We start from the raw sequence: 19,975 nt of genomic DNA, 5'->3' as shown, positions 1-19,975 counted from the left end.
CGCTTCCTCCGCTGCCTTCTCCACCGGGCTCGGGTGGGGCCCGGAGGCGGCGAGTAACAGCCACTGCGGGCCGCGGGAGCAAGACGAGTGGCAGCCATGTCGGACAGCGGGGCGAGCCGCCTGCGGAGGCAGCTGGAGTCGGGGGGCTTCGAGGCGCGGCTGTACGTGAAGCAACTGTCGCAGCAGTCGGACGGCGACCGCGACCTGCAGGAGCACCGGCAGCGGGTGCAGGCGCTGGCAGAGGAGACGGCACAGAACCTGAAGCGCAACGTCTACCAGAACTACCGGCAGTTCATCGAGACGGCGCGGGAGATCTCCTACCTGGAGAGCGAAATGTACCAGCTGAGCCACCTGCTGACTGAGCAGAAGAGCAGCCTGGAGAGCATCCCGCTGGCACTGCTGCCCGCCGCCGCCGCGGGCGCCTCTGCGGGTGAGGACACGGCCGGCGCGGGGCCGCGGGAGCGCGGGGCGGTCCAGGCGGGCTTCCTGCCCGGGCCGGCGGGCGTCCCTCGAGAGGGTTCCGGGACGGGCGAGGAGGGCAAGCAGCGAACGCTCACCACGCTGCTGGAGAAGGTGGAGGGCTGCAGGGACCTGTTGGAGACGCCAGGTCAGTACCTGGTGTACAACGGGGACCTGGTGGAATACGATGCGGACCACATGGCCCAGCTGCAGCGCGTGCACGGCTTCCTCATGAACGACTGTCTGCTGGTGGCCACCTGGCTGCCACAACGGCGAGGCATGTACCGCTACAACGCACTCTACCCGCTGGACCGCCTGGCGGTGGTCAACGTCAAAGACAATCCGCCCATGAAAGACATGTTCAAGCTTCTCATGTTCCCCGAGAGCCGAATCTTCCAGGCGGAAAATGCCAAGATCAAGCGCGAGTGGCTGGAAGTGCTGGAGGAAACCAAGAGGGCCCTCAGCGACAAGAGGAGGCGGGAGCAGGAGGAGGCAGCAGCCCCGCGTGCGCCACCACCGGTCACTTCCAAGGGCAGCAACCCGTTTGAGGACGAGGATGATGAAGAACTGGCCACCCCTGAGGCGGAGGAGGAAAAGGTTGACCTTTCCATGGAGTGGATCCAAGAGCTGCCGGAAGACTTGGATGTTTGTATTGCACAGAGGGACTTTGAGGGTGCCGTGGACTTGCTGGACAAATTAAATCACTACCTGGAAGATAAGCCCAGCCCACCTCCTGTGAAAGAGCTGAGGGCCAAAGTGGACGAACGAGTGCGACAGCTCACCGAGGTGCTTGTGTTTGAGCTCTCCCCGGATCGCTCTCTGAGAGGCGGCCCCAAGGCTACTCGGAGAGCCGTGTCTCAGCTGATCCGGCTGGGCCAGTGCACGAAGGCTTGCGAGCTGTTTCTGAGGAACAGGGCCGCAGCCGTGCACACTGCCATCCGCCAGCTCAGGATTGAGGGCGCCACGCTGCTCTACATTCACAAGCTGTGCCACGTCTTCTTTACCAGCCTCCTAGAGACCGCGAGAGAGTTTGAGACGGACTTTGCAGGCACTGACAGTGGCTGCTACTCTGCCTTTGTGGTCTGGGCAAGGTCGGCCATGGGCATGTTCGTGGATGCTTTCAGCAAGCAGGTTTTTGACAGCAAGGAGAGCCTGTCCACCGCTGCTGAGTGTGTGAAGGTGGCCAAGGAGCACTGCCAGCAGCTGGGAGAGATTGGGCTGGACCTCACCTTCATCATCCACGCCCTGCTGGTGAAGGACATCCAGGGCGCCCTGCACAGTTACAAGGAGATTATCATTGAAGCCACCAAGCACCGAAACTCGGAGGAGATGTGGCGCCGCATGAACCTGATGACTCCTGAGGCCCTGGGCAAGCTCAAGGAGGAGATGAAAAGTTGCGGGGTCAGTAACTTTGAGCAGTACACGGGAGATGACTGCTGGGTGAACTTGAGCTACACGGTGGTAGCCTTCACCAAGCAGACTATGGGCTTCCTGGAGGAGGCATTGAAACTGTACTTCCCTGAGCTCCACATGGTGCTCCTGGAGAGCCTGGTAGAAATCATCCTGGTGGCTGTGCAGCATGTGGACTACAGCCTGCGCTGTGAGCAGGACCCCGAGAAGAAGGCCTTCATCAGGCAGAACGCATCCTTTCTCTATGAAACTGTCCTCCCGGTGGTGGAGAGGAGGTTTGAGGAAGGTGTGGGGAAGCCCGCCAAGCAGCTGCAGGACCTCCGGAACGCATCCCGGCTCCTGCGGGTGAATCCCGAGAGCACGACTTCTGTGGTCTGAGGCTCTGCTCTGTGTCTTTGTGTGTGTACGTGTACACGTGCTACAGATGCGTCATTTGTATTTACATTACACAATGTCAGCACATTCCTCAGAGACACAGACAGCATATAAAAGTGCCCTCTGAAAAATGCAGTCAAAAGGAGAAAGATAATGTGTTAAGCATCACATACAACCCCCCAATACTGGGACTGTCAAGAGCACATACCATGTCTTGCTCTGTTTTTTAATAATTCTTTAAGTAGAGTGTATGGTCACACCAGAACATTTCAGGCTACTCTTTAACTTGAAAGACACTTCTCACGTTAGCACATCTAGGAGCAGTGCACTTCCATGCTGCCTAGAAAAATATTAGGTCCACAGGGTTTAAGTATGTTGTAAAACATTCCAAGTCAACAAAATGGCTTCGTAATGGTCAGTGCTGTGTGACACACCTGTGTCCTGTACTGAGACAGATCAACATGAAAAGAAATGAGTTGGGAAAACTGGTTTGGGATAAATTTCAATATGTGGGCCTCAGGTCTGTCAGTATTTGTAGCATGTGGAAGGAAGCCTTTATAAAACTTTGCAGGCATCCAAAAGTCACTGAAAAGTAGCATGTTCCATGGCTAATTGGATGCATCTTTTTGGGGGAGGTGGGAGAATCACAAGGACTACGTTGAATTTTTAACATATTCCAGAACTGAATGGATTTGCTGCTGCAGCGTGTTTTGCCATGTTCAGGAAGTAAGTCTTGCTGAAAAGCCACACCAAGGATCCTAGCAGTAGGCGGGTAAGTGACTCCAGCCCCTGCAGACACTTCACCACCAGCCTGGGTTTGGAGGCACTGAGACTTCTGGCAAATGCAGAACTCCCTGTCTGAGAAGAGTTCAGGCTGTGTGTAGGTTAGGAGTTTTAAAAAAAAGAATGCAATGTCACTCCTTAAGAATGCCAGAGATTTGGTTTTGGTCATTTTGTTTTCTTGAGATAAGTTTCAGCCCAGACTGGTTTTGGGCTGGTGCTGTAACCAAGGATGACCTTGAATTTCTAATCCTGACTCCACATCCCAAGGGCTGGGATTACAGGAATGTGCCATAATGCTATTTATGCTGTGTTGGAGAAAAAAAACCCTGGCTTTCTCATACTAGGCAAGCACCCTACCCACTGCTACACCTGCTGCCCTGATGGTTTTTGAAACTTAGTAACTGAGTAGAGATGCACATACCTCAAGCACAGGGAAGGGACCTTCTGTGACTCTTCAAATGCTGTGCTGCATTTTAAAAAACAAGAGCCTGGCATGCTGGTGCACACTTTTAATCAGAGCACTGGGAGGCAGGAGCAAGCGGATCTCTGAGTTCAAGGCCAGCCTGATCAACAAGGTGAATTTCAGGACAGCCAGGGATCTGTAGAGACCCTGCCTTAAAAACAACTTTTAAGAGAATTCCAGATTGTAATACTTACTTCAGGTTGTTGAGTAGGGATAGGTGGGTAGGTGGAGCCCCTAAGCTTTTATTTTTTTTTCTTTTTCTTTTTTTGGTTTTTTTTTTGTTTTTTTGTTTTGTTTTTTGTTTTTTCAAGGGTTTCTCTGTATAGCCTTGGCTGTACTGAAACTCACTCTGTAGACCAGGCTATCCTTGAACTCAGAAATCCTCCTGCCTCTGCCTCTGCCTCCCAAGTGCTGGGATCAAAGGCATGCGCCACCATGCCCGGCTTGCCCCTGATTTCTAAAGTGAGCTCTGCTCTGATCACTTAATGTCCTGTTAGAATGTGGGTGCTGAAACCCATTTTCCCACTAGCTTGTAGCTGTGGGTTTTGTCAACGATGCCATGTTTTTATGTCCATTGGGTCTAAAGGCTATTTCTTGTCTCTTGAATAAAAGAGGTAGTAGTAAGCCATAAAATGATGTAAAACCCTAAATGGCTTCTGCAGTGATTCAGGGTTGTTAAGACTCCTCAGCTTCATTAACTCATCAGGCCAGCAGTTTCTCTGTCTTTTTCTAGCTCTCCATGCATAGAAAGATCGCAGAGGTCACCACTGCAGCCTTCCACTTTCCCATGTTAGGGTTTGTTGATTTAAATCAACAATGAAGACCAAGCGGGTCTTGAACTCACAGAGGTCATCCTGCCTCTGCCTCCTGAGTGCTGGGATTAAATTATGCTCCACTATGCCTTGCTAAGTTAGAGTTTTCTACATAACCATAACTGGATGTCCCAGCCAAACAAATGTACTCATTTCTCTTAAGCTCACTGGACTTGGATTTGATGAAATTGTGTGGCTGCGATGCCGATTTGGTGCCACTTGGAATTTAATAGATAAACCGTGCATAAGGCCTCGAGGTGTAAGAAGGCTAACATGTTTCCCCACATAATAAATGGCTGTATCTTTATGGAAATGGAAGTAGAGAACTTTATTCTGCTAAGAACGGGCTAATGTGTTCCTCTGTGTAGCTGAGGGAATGCAGTCTGGGAAATCTGCAGGAAGCTTGAAGGATTGTCTAGCAGTGGTAGTTCCACACATGCTGACGTGCTGTGACATTAACCACCTTTTGTTTGCTTTAAAACTAACTGCATAGACCAGGAATCACAGACTGGGTTAATTTCAGTTAGAGAATTCAGCCTCTGATGAGAGCCTCCTGTCATGAAATGCTCAAAGTCATTGCTGTGACTTTGGTATTACCGTGATTGCCAGCACATTCATCCTGCACCTGGTATTAGTTAGGGCTAAGCAGCTGGGGCTTGCTGCAGATGCAAGCATTGCTGAACACTACACTTTGATGTACTGTGAGAAACAACCTTTAAACTGATAAAGCTTTATAGCATTCTCACTGGATAGAACTGATTGCTATAACATTCTGTTTATTTACTTGTTTTGAGACGGGTCTCACTCTAGTCCTCTGCCTCCTGAGTGCTGGGATTAAAGACATGCTCAGCTAGGTGTGGTGACACACAGTTTTTATTCCAGAATTGCAGAGGCAGAAGCAAGAGGATCTTTCGGTAGCCAGGGTTACCTAGTGAGACAGACCCTGTCTGAGAGAGAGAGCCAGGCCTCTCGGCACACCCTTTAATCCCCAGCACTTGGGAAGAAGCAGGCAGATCTGAGTTTGAGGCCAGCCTTGTCTACATAATGAATTCCAGGACAACTAGGACTACATAGATGCTGTTACCACAAAAAAAAAAAAAAAAAAAAAAAAAAAAAAAAAAACCAGAGAACTGGAGAGATGGCTTAGTGGTTAAGAGCACTGGCTGCTCTTCTAGAAGTCCTGAGTTCAATTCCCAGGAACCACATGGTGGCTTAAAAAGAAAACAAGCAAACAAAAAATAACATTTGCTGCTCTCGAGGGCAGGCTCAGGATTAGTACGCAAAATCATTAGTCCACTTTCAGCAAATGACACCTTCTGGCCTTGGGTACTGCACACGTGTTCATACACAATGTAAAAAATCTTTGAAAACTTGTAGTAAAAGTTATACGTATGGATAGATTGTGTGCGCAATATAAGCCTTTCCTTGCTTATCTTGTTTATGGGAATACATGTATAAAGTTCATGTCTAGCTAGGTGCTGCTATGCCAAACCAGGCCCTTTTTGTTGTTACATACATTAACCCATCTACTGTGTCCTGCAGATGTCTCCAACGGTAGTGTTTCTCCTGGCCTTTTAGCTCCTCTGGTGGCAGACTTGACTGTGGCAGAAGGAATTGTCTTATGCATCCAGGTCCCTCTTGTCACGGTTTTGATACAGGAACCACCATGTCAGATGTCCATGGTCCACTTCTTGGCCACAGGAGCATTAAACTTGGTGTGCTGGCTGATTTCACCTTTACTCACCATTTTCCTGGAGTTACCCACGATGCCTTCTTGGTGCATTTGCTGTGACACAGAGAACCAAATCCCAAAGAACCAAACTATCCTTTCTTAATTTAGATAAACACTGCCAAACTTGACCACCAGGAAAGTTGTGTAGTCTCCCCAAACGACAGGAAAATTCTATTTCCATTAATCCTCATAATTATTCATTTTGTGATAAATGTAAACTTCCAATGTAGTAAGACTTAAAACCACCTTTGTTTGTTTGTGAGATAGGGCCTGTGTAGCCTCGAACCTCCTTGGAAGCCTATTTAGGTCAGGTTGGTCTTGAGCTGCAGGACCCCATTGCTGCTGCCTCACATGTAGAGAAAAGGTATCACCACACCAGGCTTATTCACTCAGTTATGTGACAGTGTGTCTTGGTGCTGGAAAGCAGGTGTTAAAAGCCCTGGAGCTGGAGTCGCAGGTGTTCCGGGTCACCTAACGTGGGTGGAAGGATGTGAACTCAGGTCCAATGGAAGCGCAAGTGCCCTTACCTTTGTGCATCTCTCCAGCCCCACATTTATGTACACTTTGAATAATACTCTTTTTGAGAGGGGGATGAGGCTTAGTACAGTGCTTGCCTAGCATGCACAAGGCCCTGATCTATCCCCAGCACTGTACACACTGCATGATAGTGCATGCCTGTAATCTCAGCACTGAGGTAGAGGCAGGAGGATCTGAGGCTCGCTCATCCTCAGCTACCTGGTGAGTTCAAGGCCAACACCCGACTGGTTGCAGCCTGTGTTGTTGGGTGATTAAGAACATTTGCTGCTCTTGAGGGCAGGTTCAGTTCCCAGGACTCAGGTAAGCAGCATGGGCGTGTTGACACGTGCCTGCAGCTGATAGGGCTGTGACCTGCCCACCAGTCCACAGCCAGGGTCTCTGTTAAATGGGACTGCTTATTTCAACATGCAGGAATCCCCTCTAGCTTCCCAAAGCAGCAGATGCTGTCAGAGCACCTGTCTGTCACTTGTGGCCTAGCACAGCGGCTGCCCGAGGCCCTGGGAATAGATGCACAACCTGGGGATTTGGAGACAGAACCACACAGAGTTTCAGTGACTTTGCTTGGTTCTCAGACTCAAATGCCTGTCCCCAATGACTGAACGGCACCCCAGATGCATATACTGATGAGAATGAACCCCTCAGGATGAGATCAGTCATTATTTTGTTTTGGGGGGGTGCAGGATGTACTGAAAAGATCAGAAAGGACCAGTGCCTGTCCACTTTCTGTCCACTTTCTGTGGTCCTGAGTGCGCATGGACTCAGCGCCCATCCAAACCTAAGGCGAACCTGTGAGAGCCTTCATTCTGGACTTCAGCTTTCAGGACACAAAAAATAAAAGGCTGTGTTGAGGGCATTCATTTATGGCTTTTTTTCTCTGGTGACCCAAAGAACCTATCTGAGACAATTCTCTTGACACATCCACCGTCCTTTCCTCTGTCACCTAGCCCCAGCCTACGGCATACGTCCACTGCCGCTGGAGTCACAGGTCACCAGTAACTTCTCTTCCCTCCAGGTATACTCACGGCACATCGCACAGGCATCTCTTTGTTGCACACACTCTGTTTAGTTCAATTTGTTAATAAGACCATTGGGTATAAAGTTTAAAGTAAACTAAATAATTTATTACACACTTCTGTCAAATTTGCTCTTGGTTGAGACAACGTAATTGAAGTAAAAAGATATAGGTTGAGTCCCTTATACAAAATAGTTATGATGGAAGTGTGTCAGATTTAAAGCTTTTGTTTGTTTAGTAAGAACAGTTTATTGAAAACACTGACAGAGAACAGTGAGCTGGACTGCTTTTCAGGTTCGGAAGGTGTACTTATGCAGAACAAAATGTCCTGGAGACTTGAGCTAATCTAGACATGAACGTCCTTGGTTTTATACACACCCAACACACAGTGTTCTTAGTGCCCTGTGGTTTGATTGGGCCCCTCATGGAGCTGTGGGTGGGAACACGCACCAGTGTCCCTTCTTCAGTGCACAGATAAGTGGTCAGTGCTGCTGCTGTACTAAACCTCGGAGGTCAGCCTGAGAGTGGGGTAGGTGTGGGAATCTGAGTGGCAGTAAACGGGGAGGGGCCTGAGCTCTGCTGCCCAAGAAATGTTTTCAAGACTCCTTTATTTGACAACACAGTGCCACGAATGCCGGCCAGCAGCCATCACGGTGGGAGGGTCACACCGACACTCCCATGCTCTCCTCCTCCTGGCAGAAGCATGGCTCAGAGGTCTCAAGGAGACAGACGTCACATCTTCCTCTCAGTGCCCATTTGTGGCAGAGTAAGTCCTTTGTGACTGTCACTATGGAACTGTGTTTTCTACAACTGCTCCATTATTGTTATAGTTTTGCAGTGGCTGGTTTTCCTATTGGCTTCTTACATCCTAAGACAAAGACAGCTCATGAGATAACATGGTCTTGAGCATTGCCATAGTTCTGTAGCGGGCTGTGGCCCACCCACTGATCACTTAGCTGGTTCCAGTGGGCTCTATTGGCCTGGACAAAGTCAGTGGCCACCTCGTCTAGATGTCCCTCTTTCTGAGCCTATAGCATCCAGGCAGCTCTTACCCGCATCATGCACTAGGACATTGTGATTAAGAATCCACCATAAGTTCTCACCCAGAGGGAGGGTAAATGTCACTACAGCTGGGTGTGACTGAGACAAAAAGGCCGTGAGTTTGAAGCTCACCCACTCCCAACCCCGCTGAGTGGCGAGTGCCAGGCTAGATCAATCTGGGACACAGTTTAAGTAAGATGTTGTTCCAGAAAATGAAAACAAGGCCAGATGTGACAGCACTAGGAGGAGGGAACAGAGGCAGGTGGATATCTGTGAGTTTTAGACCAGTTTTAGACCAGTTTTAGACCTCTACATAGAGAGACCCTGTATCGAAGGAAGGAAGGAAGGAAGGAAGGAAGGAAGGAAGGAAGGAAGGAAGGAAGGAGGGAGGGAAGGAAGGAAGGAAGGAAGGGAGGGTTGCTGGAGAGATAGTGCAGTGGTTAAGAACGCCTGTCGCCCTTGCAGAGGACTGGGGCCACTACCAACATGACAGCTCTCCAGTTCTAGGGGATCTAATGCCCTCTGCTGGCTTCAGTGGACATTGCACACAGTAGTGTATATAATTACATGCAGGCAAAAATACACATACAGAAAAAAGAAAATCTTTTATAAATAAACAAAGAAAAAAAAGAGAAAAAATCGGCCAGAACAGGCCCTCTCCAGCCCAGCTAAGCACAAACCCTGCATGTGGGTTCAGGTGGGCCTGTGTGGCGGCTGCACTGTCTGGACCGCTCGCTCTGTCTGCTGGGTCTTCCTGCTTGATACCCTTCTTTCATTTCTTTTCTTTTCTTTTTTTTTGAGACAGGGTTTCTCTGTATAGATCTGGCTGTCCTGGAACTCACTTTGTAGACCAGGCTGGCCTCAAACTCAGAAATCTGCCTGCCTCTGCCTCCCAGATGCTGGGATGAAAGGCGTGCGCCACCAAGCCCAGCTGCTTGATACCCTTCTTAAATCTCTCCTTCACCATTTTTCTCACGCCTCCCCTCTTCCACCTGCACACTGGTTTTTTCCCCCTCCTCTACCCCATTTCTTTCCCTTTTTAAGACAGGGTCTTGCTTTGGCAGGCATGATATTCATTATGTAGCCCAAAGCTGGCCTTGAACTCATGGCAGTCCTCCTGCCTCATCTCCTAAGTACTATAACTGGCATTTTTCCTTACGGAAACTCTGGCCTATGCTCAGCTTATTTCTATTAGAATCTACAGCTGTTCCTCCTGCTAAGAATACGCTGATGCTTGCACAGCAGGAGAACGGGTCTGAGTCTGTCCCAGCGCACTTACCGAGCATTTCTTCTAACTTGCTTGTGGCAGGCCCGTTCACATAATACACATACTTACTATCTCTAAAGAGAAGAAAAGCTGTGTTACTGTGTAGCCTGCGGCAGAGACAGCCACTCACTACAGTCCCAGGCTGCTACAGGCCTATGGCAAGCATGGAGCTTGCTTTTTATCCTCCAGGCTTGGGGATTAAATCCAGGCCCTCAACATGCTAGGCTCTACTTGCAGAGGCACAACCACAGCCCCGAGCTCAGGTAGCTGAAAGGCTACTTGCTCCTGTTTTGAATGTAGGTGATACACAACTATGAGAGTTTAGCTCCAAAATGCTTGTTCATTCAGGAGACTCTAGCCCACTGGTTCTCATCGTGTGGTGACCTCTTTGTGAGTCAAATGACCCTAACAGGGGTCGCATTTTCAGATATTTCACAATACTACCAAAATATAGTTATGAAGTAGCAACAAAAATAGCTTTACAGTTGGGGGTCACCACAATAGGAGGAACTGTATTAAAGGGTCACAGCAGTAAGAAGCTGAGACCACTGTTCTACACACACACACACACACACACACTCTTGACACACAAGCTACAACTGTGAGAGTCTGGCTTCAGCTTTATCCCTGGAACTCTTGTCGGTTAGGAGAATTTGTCTGTCTGTCTCTGTCCATAGTGCATGCACACCCACATTACCCTATACTCATTTCTGTAATTAATCTGTGAAATTCAGTCTGAGGTCAAGCCAAGCATAGGCTAGAGTACGTTCTTGATTTTGGGCAGTGTAGGTTCCCAGAAGGGAAGCCCAGTGCTGCACTCTGGGGCCTTGGCTCTCGGGCCACAGTGTTCCTCCTCATCTCGAACCATCAGCATCCAGTACTTACACCTTCTTCTTTTCCACCACCCCCAGTCTCACGAAAGCTGCTAAGGCATTTTTCTGCAGTTCAGAAGACAGCGCATCGTAACACTGAGAGGAGCCTGTAGGAGGGAAGAGGGTAAGCGGTCTTTCTATTGCCAGCTGAGAAACTGCTACACACAGAGGATGGCTGACCTTGATCCAGAAGCTGACGGGTGAACTTCCTGGCTGCAACCAAGTATTCCTTCTCACCGAAGTAGTCCTCTTCATGCAAAAGGTATCTGCAAAGTAACTGATTTTAAGAGGGAGAATGAGGAACACAGAAAAAGCGGGTAGGCAAAGGAGCGTGGTGGCCACACTGCCCGCCCCCACCCCCCCCAGACAAACACTTTCCACCATCCGCACAAGTGACACAGCTCTTCAGCGTCCAGCAGCGTTTACAACTAGAAAGGGGCAGTTTGAAATGACATCTGTTAAGAGTTTAATTTCTCATCTCAGCTAATGGCAAGACAAACCCTTCCAGTTCTATATATTAAGTGCCGCCTGGCGGGGAGAAGACTTCCTGTCTCTTTGTCTTTCCCTTTAAATCACAGAGGGCAGGCCCTCAAGCACTGGCTGATTCCCAGTTCACCAAGTGCCCATCCACGATGGACGTGGAGGGCACCTTCACGATGGCATCACCACAGCCACTATCAGAGCAAAGATTTGAGAGACGCATTCCTCTCATCTGAGACATCTGCACAGCCTACCACTGGAGTTCAAATGCCCTCTCCTTAAAATCCTGCACACAGCTCCTGCTCTGTGTCCTCTCCATTAGTGGAGCGCAGGGATCATTACGCCTTGTGCTCACTCAGTGACCACTCTGTATCAGCACCAGCCATACAAAGAAGACGGGGCTGTCCCTGGGCGGTCATGGAGCTTCTCTATCTGGGCCCACTGTTCACTGGCACACGCTCACCCTTCACAGCACAAATCATTTCAGGAAGAAAGTCTTACAGTATTGAAATGGGAGCATACAACATTTGCAAGTTTTAAGTACCTGATATGATTCCACAAAAGGCTTAAAGAGGCTTGTGAGGAACTGTAACACAGCAGTTCCTTTGTCTGTGAGGATGATGTCCTTCCCAGCCATCTGCATAGCCTCAGCTTTACACAGCAAGTAACAGCCTTCCTCAAAGTCCTGGAAGGGGGAAAGGAGGCCACATATGGACGCTGTCTGTGCACCCTAAACACCACTCATCCCACAGTGCCTCAGAGCCAGCTGACTGTGCACTGAAGCTGAGAGCATTTGTTCTAACACTTCAGGGCCAAAGCTCAAACACAAACACAGTTTGTGAAACTGTGGCCTGCAATGTTCAGATAGACAGACAGACACCCCAGATGTTCTTCATCTGCATTGTACACATCTTTACATTTAATAGCAAGTCCAGAAATACTCACAGGTAGACCTAGACTCAAGCCCTGCCTGCCCTCACTTCTCTACCCCAACTCCCACCAAGCCCAGGAAAACCCTCTCCTTAGGACAACACACAGAAACCTGTTGTACCTTCTGTCTGTGTGCCTCTGCCCACACCAGCAAATCCAGAGAGCAGCTACGGGAGCCTGACCACAGCTGCCCCACTGCCAGGCAGGGCCGCCACCACCCACTCTGACACAGCCCAACAGGGAAAGCTATGCTGACTTCCAAAGTTTGTGAGCACAGAGTCCCCTCGCAGCAGTGACAGGCTGCACTGACAGCTCAGAGAGGAACCCTCCTCTCCCAGAAGGGACTCTAAGTCACTGATGAAACCTGATCAAGAACCAAACTGGTGTCTGATTAATTGAAGGCCCAAAAAGAAAAAGATGACTGGAGACCTGACACATGCCAGGGACCCTCATGTGTTACCTCTGGACATGCCTGTGCATGGCTGCTCTGGCAGTCAGAACTTACCCTGAGTGTGTTTCCTGGAAGGAAGATGAACTCATCTGAAAACACATTGCGGAGGAAGGAAAAGCAACTGAAGACATCCTCTAGAAAGAAGCCATTCCACAACATTAAGACATGTCTTTTGATCTTGCAGCCCGTCAAGTGTGTGTGCATTTAACAAGGGAAGAACTGAGTCCTTGACGTTTATCTGAAGGACAGACTACAGTCCAACAGGGTTTAAGAGTCTGGAACCCTCAGTCCTGAAATGAGCATGATGCAACCATCCTTAGAAGGGATTCCTTCTGAGTAGAGCAGGAAGGGAACTCACCTCCCAGCTCCACCATTCTCCTGCCTCCCACTTCTTCACAGTAACTTAGCACTCTGTCTGAAGTCACTGCCAAAAAGTCACTCTGAGAAACCAAAACCAGCAAGGTACTTGCCCAAAATATGTGAAAGCCTGGGCCAGTCACCAGCACCCGAAAAGAACAAGAAAAGAAAAAGCCAAAGTGTGACCTCGAGACCAACCCAAGGAGATCCTCTAGGTGAGGCCCCACGATCCTCAGGCAGATCTGTGTGGATGCAGCCTGAATAACGTACTTCAGCTGTGATCTGACAGCTCCGTGCACTGTACAGTGATGGTACTGGTATACTATCGGCCTCTGCTAGGTTAAGGGGCTGTTGCCACAGAAACATCATCGTACCAGGACCCCGCAATGGTGTTCCCAACACATTAGTGGAGGCACAGACTCTTGACTGCTGCTAAGCTACACATTCAAGTGTAGCTGGTATACACATTAGGGGCATGTCTCCTGTTTCTACCTCCTATCTCACCACAGGAATGCTGGGGTTTCATATGCATGCCAGCACACCTAGCCTTTTAGCAGTTCTAGGAATCTCAACTCAGCTAATCACGTTTGCCTGGCTAGTGTTTCCCACTAAGCCATTTTCCTCTCCCAAAGATGCAGTACAGACAAAGCCATTATTAGGTCTTTCCAGTACCCAAGTTTCTTTCTTTCCTAAAGATTTATTTTCATTTTATTTCATGTATATGTGTATGTCTGCCCCACATGTGCAGGAACCAATGGAGGGCAGGAGAGGGTGTTGGATCCCCTGGGGCTAGAGTTGCAGGCAGCTGTGAGCTTCCTAACACTGGTGCTGGGGGCCTACATCAGCATCCCTGGAAGAGCAGACACGCTCTTAAGCACTGAGCCATCGCTTTTGTTGTTCTTTTGAGACCGTAGTCGCTATCTACCCCAGGCTGTCCCTAAACTCCTTGAAGCTCCTACTGCCTCAACCTCCTGACTAGATGGGGCGCTAAGCCACATGATACTATACCTTCTTCCAACTCTAGACCTCTACGTGGTCAGGGCAGCCTCCTTTTGTAGAGAATAGATGTGGCTACACTACTCCTTTCTGGGACTAGAGAGCTGGGTCTCTTCGGACATTGAAGGCCACATTCCTAGAAGTTACCTTTCCTGAGCCCAGGTGTCATGTGCAAAGCCAGGGCGACTAAGGAAGGACGGGCAAAAATGTTGAGCAGCTGGTTCCTGTAGGCAGAGCACATGAGGAGGGCGATATGTTCGGGCACAAGCCCGTTGACCACTTGTGAGCTTCCAGAGTTCATTTTCAGAACCACCTGGTCTTTGACAAGGCTGGCCAGGTTAGAGTGCAGGAGGATGCTGGACTGGACCACTTCCTCAGGAAGTTTGTTATCTACAGAGAGAGCAGCAGAGTGAACTCAATGAGAAAGCAGCCACACATCCCAGAAGCTCCATGCTCCAAGGCAGGATACATGGTCCAACACATCCTCTCTCTCTGTAAGATGCCCAGTGATCTGAAGGTCACTGCGTGGGCAGGGCAAGTGGCTCTTCCGGCCCAAGCACTGCTCCTTCATTCATAAGCCACTCAGTCCCACTCAGTCCTCCCCTCCCATCAAAGCCACACTCAAAGCCCCACGGTGTCCTCCATAACCTGTGATCTGTCCACAGCTTGGCCTTGACCCTAGCATGATCTGACCATCACCCAGGGCCCTCTCCGCCAGGAGGCAGGAGAGCCCCAGATCAGCTTGAACACCTCTGAGAACTGGGAGGTTCTCAAGTTGGCCGCATGTCACAACCCGGTCTCTCAGTGATCATCACACTCGAGCTGTTGTCCTTGTGGTTCTCAACTTACACCAATTATTGTCACAGACTCCTACCTTCAAATCCTCAGCACAGCATACAGAGTTCAAATGTGGAGTGTGTGACACACTGTGTGTAGACGTCAGGGACAGCTTTTGGGACTTGCTTCCTGTCTGCCAACTTTATTTTGAGGTAGTGTCTACTTTTAAAAAAATATTTATTTTTTATTTTATGTATATGAGTATTTTGTCTGCATATAAGCATACCACATGAGTGCAGTACCTGAGGAGGCCAGAAGAGGAGGCCCAAGCCCTTGAACTACAGTTACAGATGAGATTGCTACCTGCCACATGGGTGCTAGGGGCTGAATGGGGCCCTCTGTGAAAGCAGCAGGCGCTCCTGACACTCAGCATCCCTCCAGCCCAGGGCTTCCTCTGGCCTGACTGCACTGTGCACTCCAGATGCTCCTGAACGCTGAGCATCCCTCCAGCTGCCTGCCCCAGGAATGTCTTAGCAAGTCTCCTGCCTCCCCCTCCTGCCATCTGCTGGATAGGTGGATGCACATAACCATACCCAGTGGTTTACCTGGTTCTGGGGATTTAACCCCAGTTAAAGTTATGCCAGACTTGTGTGGCACACACCTTTGGCCGCTGAACCCTCTCCCTGGCTCTCAGTGAAGTGTTTACTGAGCTGTTCCTCTTCATCCCTCTGCCCGCTCCCAATCCCTTTATGAGACAGGATCTCTTTATGTAGCACAGTCTATCCTGGAACTTGCTATGTAGATTAGGCTGGCTGGAACTCACAAAGACATGCTTGCCCTGTCTTCTGGAATGCTGGGATTAAAAGGTGTGCACCACTACACCAGCTTCTCTTATGATAGCAGCAGTTTCTCTTTCTCCTCCTCTTTTTTTCTCTTCCTCCTCCTTCTTTCTCCTCCCCTTCCTCCCTTCTTCTTCCCTCTCCTTTCCCTTTCTCTCCTTCCCCCTTCTTTCTTATCCTCCTCCTTGGTTCTTCAAGACAAGGTTTCTCTGGAACTCACTGGGAGCAGCCTTCCTCCTGAGTGCTGGGATTAAGGTGTGCACCACCAACAACCAGCTTCTCTCTCTCGTTTTCTATTTTTCTTTCTTTCTTCCTTTTCCTCCTCCTCCTCCTCCTCCTCCTCTTCCTCCTCCTCCTCCTCCTCCTCCTCCTCTCATTCTGTAGACCAGGCTGGCCTCGAACTCAGAAATCCACCTGCCTCTGCCTCCTGAGTGCTGGGATTAAAGGCGTGCGCCACCATTCCTAGCTTGGCCTTGAACTCTTGATCTCCTGCTTCCACCTCCTGAGTACTGAGATGATGGGAAGGCACTATGCTTGCTCAATGAACTGGTGTCAGAGAGCTAGAGAAAGCCCTTAGCTTCTTACTATGCAGCAGTCTACACACACATGAAACTCAAGAAGGCTCAGAATGGAGCTTGGGGTACAGAGCACACACAAGGCCTTAGGTTCAATTTCCTATACGAAAAATAACAAACCAGAAACAATCCTGGGGCTTGTGAGATGGTTCAGTGGCAAAGGCTCTTGCCATGCATTCTCGGTAAACTGAGCCCAATCCCTGGGTCACACACAAAGGAGAGCAGAGAACACGGACTCCACAGAGTTGTCCTGTTACCTCAACAACCATTTTAAAAGTAACTACACTGTAGCAAGTGGTACACTTGTTGGGTATGGCAGCTCCTGTCTGTAATCCTGACACAGGATGCCTGCGCCATGTCTGAGATGAGCCTGGGCTGTAAGTTCTAGGCCAGTCTGCAGTGAGATCCAGCCTCAAAAGAATAATATCCGAGGCTACGAAGACAGCTCAGTCAAGGAGAGCCTGCATTTGAAGAAGTGGCACGCACCTGTGACCCAGCTGTGACCAGAGAGGAGGTGGGGATCAGGTCATCTCAGGATGCTGCTGGCTAGTCAGCCCAGGCAGCCTGGCAAGCCCCACATTCAGTGTGGAGGCAGGAGGCAAGAACTTTGCCTCAAAATACAAAGCAAAGGGGGCTGGTGAGATGGCTCAGTGGGTAAGAGCACCCGATTGCTCTTCCAAAGGTCCGGAGTTCAAATCCCAGCAACCACATGGTGGCTCACAACCATCTGTAACAGGATCTGACGCCCTCTTCTGGAGTGTCTGAAGACGGCTACAGTGTACTTACATATAATAAATAAATAAATCTTAAAAAAAAAAAAAAAAAAAAAACCAAAGCAAAACCAAACACCTCCATCATCAACTGTTGGCCTCCACAGGCTCATGTGCAACCCACACCAGTGCACACACAAAACACATAGGCTCATGTGCAACACACATGAGTGCACACACAAAACCCATCACAACTCTAATGAAATGACAGTGAGTATGGAGGGGAATTTCTGTCATTATTCTCTGGTCTGTAGCTGCCACTATAGAGTGAACTGGTACACAAGCATTTACTCTCAGGTTGACATCCTGCAGGGGCGTGAGTGCCACCTCGACTTTGCTCAAAGCCTCCATGGGTGTCTCACCTCTAAGAACATTCCCAAACTAGGAAATGAAAAAACTCCTCTAGGAACGGTGTGCATCCCATATACGTACCAGGCCAAAGCAGGAACCCGCCGAACACCTGGGTTACGCCCTTCAGCCACAGAGTCTTCTCCACCAGGGCGTCAAAGTCCATGGATAGCTGGTTTTGAAGTAGAATGGTGACCACCAGGAGCCATGGGCTCAGAGCCAGGTTTTCAATCTGCAGAAGCTGCATCTTATAGGCGACCTCAGTGACAAAGGCTTGCACGTCCTCAGGCTGCTTCTGAGGGATGCATCTGAAAGAGGGGGCACGGCAGGTTACAGGCTGGCCACACACACTCTGGATGGCAGAGGACCCCAAATGAAGACCTGTCACAGTTCTGCCACTAAATTCTCTCAGAGCACATGCTGGCAGCATTCCCCAGCTTCAGTCAATTGGTGCAAACAGGTGTTCCTGGTTCTAGGTAACAGAGGGAAAAAAGCAAACATAGCCCCCACCTTGCTTTATAAGGAGACCATATCACTGGCACAAGCACAGCAGCTTGGAGATGGGTCTGTACCGAAAATGCCATGTGGCCGCCTCCTACGCGGCCTCTGCACAACTCTAGAACCAGCCCAGCCTCATCTGGGCTCAGGGGCTCCACAAGCAGCTATGGAAGAAGCCCTGACTCTGCGGCTTCTGGAGTAACAAGTGAGGTTGCATGCCAGGCACCTCACAGCCAGGGAAGCCCTACGCCAGTGCCCTTGAGGGCTGGCTGTGTCTGCCTTTCTTTCCCAGGAAGACTCTTCTAAGTTAACAAATGCTTGCTTGGGCCGCTGGGCTGGCTCACTAGGAAAAGGGGCTTGCCGCCAAGCCTGACAACCTGTATGCACCCACAAACATACAAAATCACTTATTCCAAATTACAAATGCTCGTCTTAAAGGGCCCAGTGTGTCTGAGAACAGAGTACTATCCTGAGCGTTGCTACTCTGTTCTCCTTCCTAAGGTCTAAGGCTCTGCTCTGGACAGGAGCTCGCCTGCTCATAAGTAACTGTCAGTCTCTGTGTGTGTGCTTCTAAACCAGGGTGCTGCTAAGCTGGTGGCCGAGGAGGATGATAAATCCTCTGGCTACATGCCAAAACACACAGCTTATCTTTGTTTTAGGGAGAGCACTTTGGGGGTGGGCAGATAATCCTTTGAATTTGCTTGTTACTATTATATTATATGTAAACCAGGCTGGTCTCAAACAGCTACGTAGCTGAGGATAACCTTGAATTCCTGCTCCTACTGCCTCTAATAGAACTGCTGAGGGCTGATTACAGACATGCCCCACCATGCTGGCTTCAAACACGAGGCTCTGTAACTGAAGCTTTCCACTGATGAACGTGTAAGCCAGGGCTGCCCTAGCAGTTGATGGAGAGCACAGGCAAGCCAAGGTTTGATCAGAGGCCGTCACCTCAAGAGTCTCGAGTCACACTTACGGAATTTACTTCTCATCTGTGTCAGGAATTAAAACACAGGCCTTGTACCTTGGCACCAAGTTATACGTGTTCCGATTGAGCCGCCCTGCAGCTAGAGAACGCAGTGATACAGGGTCTCCGAAGTACACATGGATGCTTCCAAAGTTCTCAGAGAGAATCCGTCTAGCTTTCAACAATCCCTGGTGGCATCAGGAGATGGGGGGGAAAAACAGGAGTATATTTATAAATTAGTAGTGGACATATAAGCCAGGGTATTCTCTATACTCAAAGGAAATCAAATTTGACCATCCTCACGTACAGTGGTGGACTCCTTCGGCTTAGGAACTCCGAGGATCTCATATGCATAAAGACTCTCTTCCAATATTTTATCATAACTGATGCTAATTGGGACAAAGTAGGTATCGAAGACTTCTCTTTTAAAAAATGGTTCCATCACAATATTCAGGAGACCTGTAAACACAGGAAGGAATGTTTTACCCTGTATACTGAAGATCAGGGCACACTGGGCTCGTAAATAATACACCAGCCCCCTCTTTCCTTCTCTGTACCACAGCCTCCCACACCCAGAGCTGAGAAGTGAATCCTAAGTCTGTGTCCAGCATCTCCCACTGTTGGCTATTAATATAATCTCTGTCCCCGCCCAGCCAGTCAGGCTGTTCTGGCCGCAGTGAAAGGAGAAATGGCCCAGTGTGGACGTCAATCCAGCAGCAGTTACACAGCCAGCCTTCCACACCCACACCTGAGCTGCTGCCTCTCCCTAACTCACCCAAACTAACACAAACTCGGCATGAGAGTTTACACTTATCTTCTCAGCACTCAGGAAGCTGAAGCAGGAGGATGACACCAAGTCTGAGGTAAGTGGAAGCTAAACAGTGAGTTCCAGGCCAGCCTGCGCTTCTAAGTCAGAAACAAATCACGCCGTGTATGAATATATATACGTGTGTGTATACGTGTGTGTGTGTGTGTGTGTGTATGTATATATATGTATATATATATATATACGTGTGTGTGTATATACGTGTGTATATATACACCTGTGTATATATATACATGTATATGTGTATATATACATACATACACACACACACACACATATATATATATACACGTATGTGTATATATGTGTATGTTCACACGTGCATGTTTATACATGAAGATTACAACAGCAGTCCATGTTCCATGTTCCCAGGGAGCCCAAGTCCTTTAGTGATGACG

At 49.2% G+C, this 19,975-nt stretch overlaps 2 protein-coding genes across 2 annotated transcripts in view; one reads left to right on the top strand and one right to left on the bottom strand.

Annotated features, from left to right (window-relative positions):
* Positions 1-17: 17 nt before the first annotated feature.
* Exoc8 (exocyst complex component 8) lies at positions 18-7,424 on the top strand. The gene has a single exon (NM_198103.2). The coding sequence runs from the start codon at positions 97-99 to the stop codon at positions 2,245-2,247; it is 2,151 nt and encodes a 716-aa protein (NP_932771.1). The 5' UTR covers positions 18-96; the 3' UTR covers positions 2,248-7,424.
* A 241-nt stretch (positions 7,425-7,665) lies between these two features.
* The window catches only part of Gnpat (glyceronephosphate O-acyltransferase), a 27,025-nt gene continuing 14,715 nt past the window's right edge, over positions 7,666-19,975 (bottom strand). Inside the window, exons 7-16 of the mRNA NM_010322.3 lie at positions 19,059-19,210; positions 18,809-18,939; positions 17,371-17,594; positions 14,125-14,367; positions 12,679-12,758; positions 11,788-11,928; positions 10,944-11,040; positions 10,777-10,870; positions 9,904-9,965; positions 7,666-8,451 (exon numbers count right to left, since the gene is read on the bottom strand). Coding sequence (NP_034452.3) covers positions 8,408-8,451; positions 9,904-9,965; positions 10,777-10,870; positions 10,944-11,040; positions 11,788-11,928; positions 12,679-12,758; positions 14,125-14,367; positions 17,371-17,594; positions 18,809-18,939; positions 19,059-19,210 — 1,268 coding nt within the window. The 3' untranslated portion in view covers positions 7,666-8,407. The remainder of the gene's footprint in view (positions 8,452-9,903; positions 9,966-10,776; positions 10,871-10,943; positions 11,041-11,787; positions 11,929-12,678; positions 12,759-14,124; positions 14,368-17,370; positions 17,595-18,808; positions 18,940-19,058; positions 19,211-19,975) is intronic.

This window comes from Mus musculus, chromosome 8 (genome assembly GCF_000001635.26).
Source record: "Mus musculus strain C57BL/6J chromosome 8, GRCm38.p6 C57BL/6J".
Taxonomy (NCBI): Eukaryota; Metazoa; Chordata; class Mammalia; order Rodentia; family Muridae; genus Mus; species Mus musculus.
The sequence above is the reverse complement of the archived record's forward strand: the minus strand, read 5'-3'. Positions and strand labels throughout refer to the sequence as shown.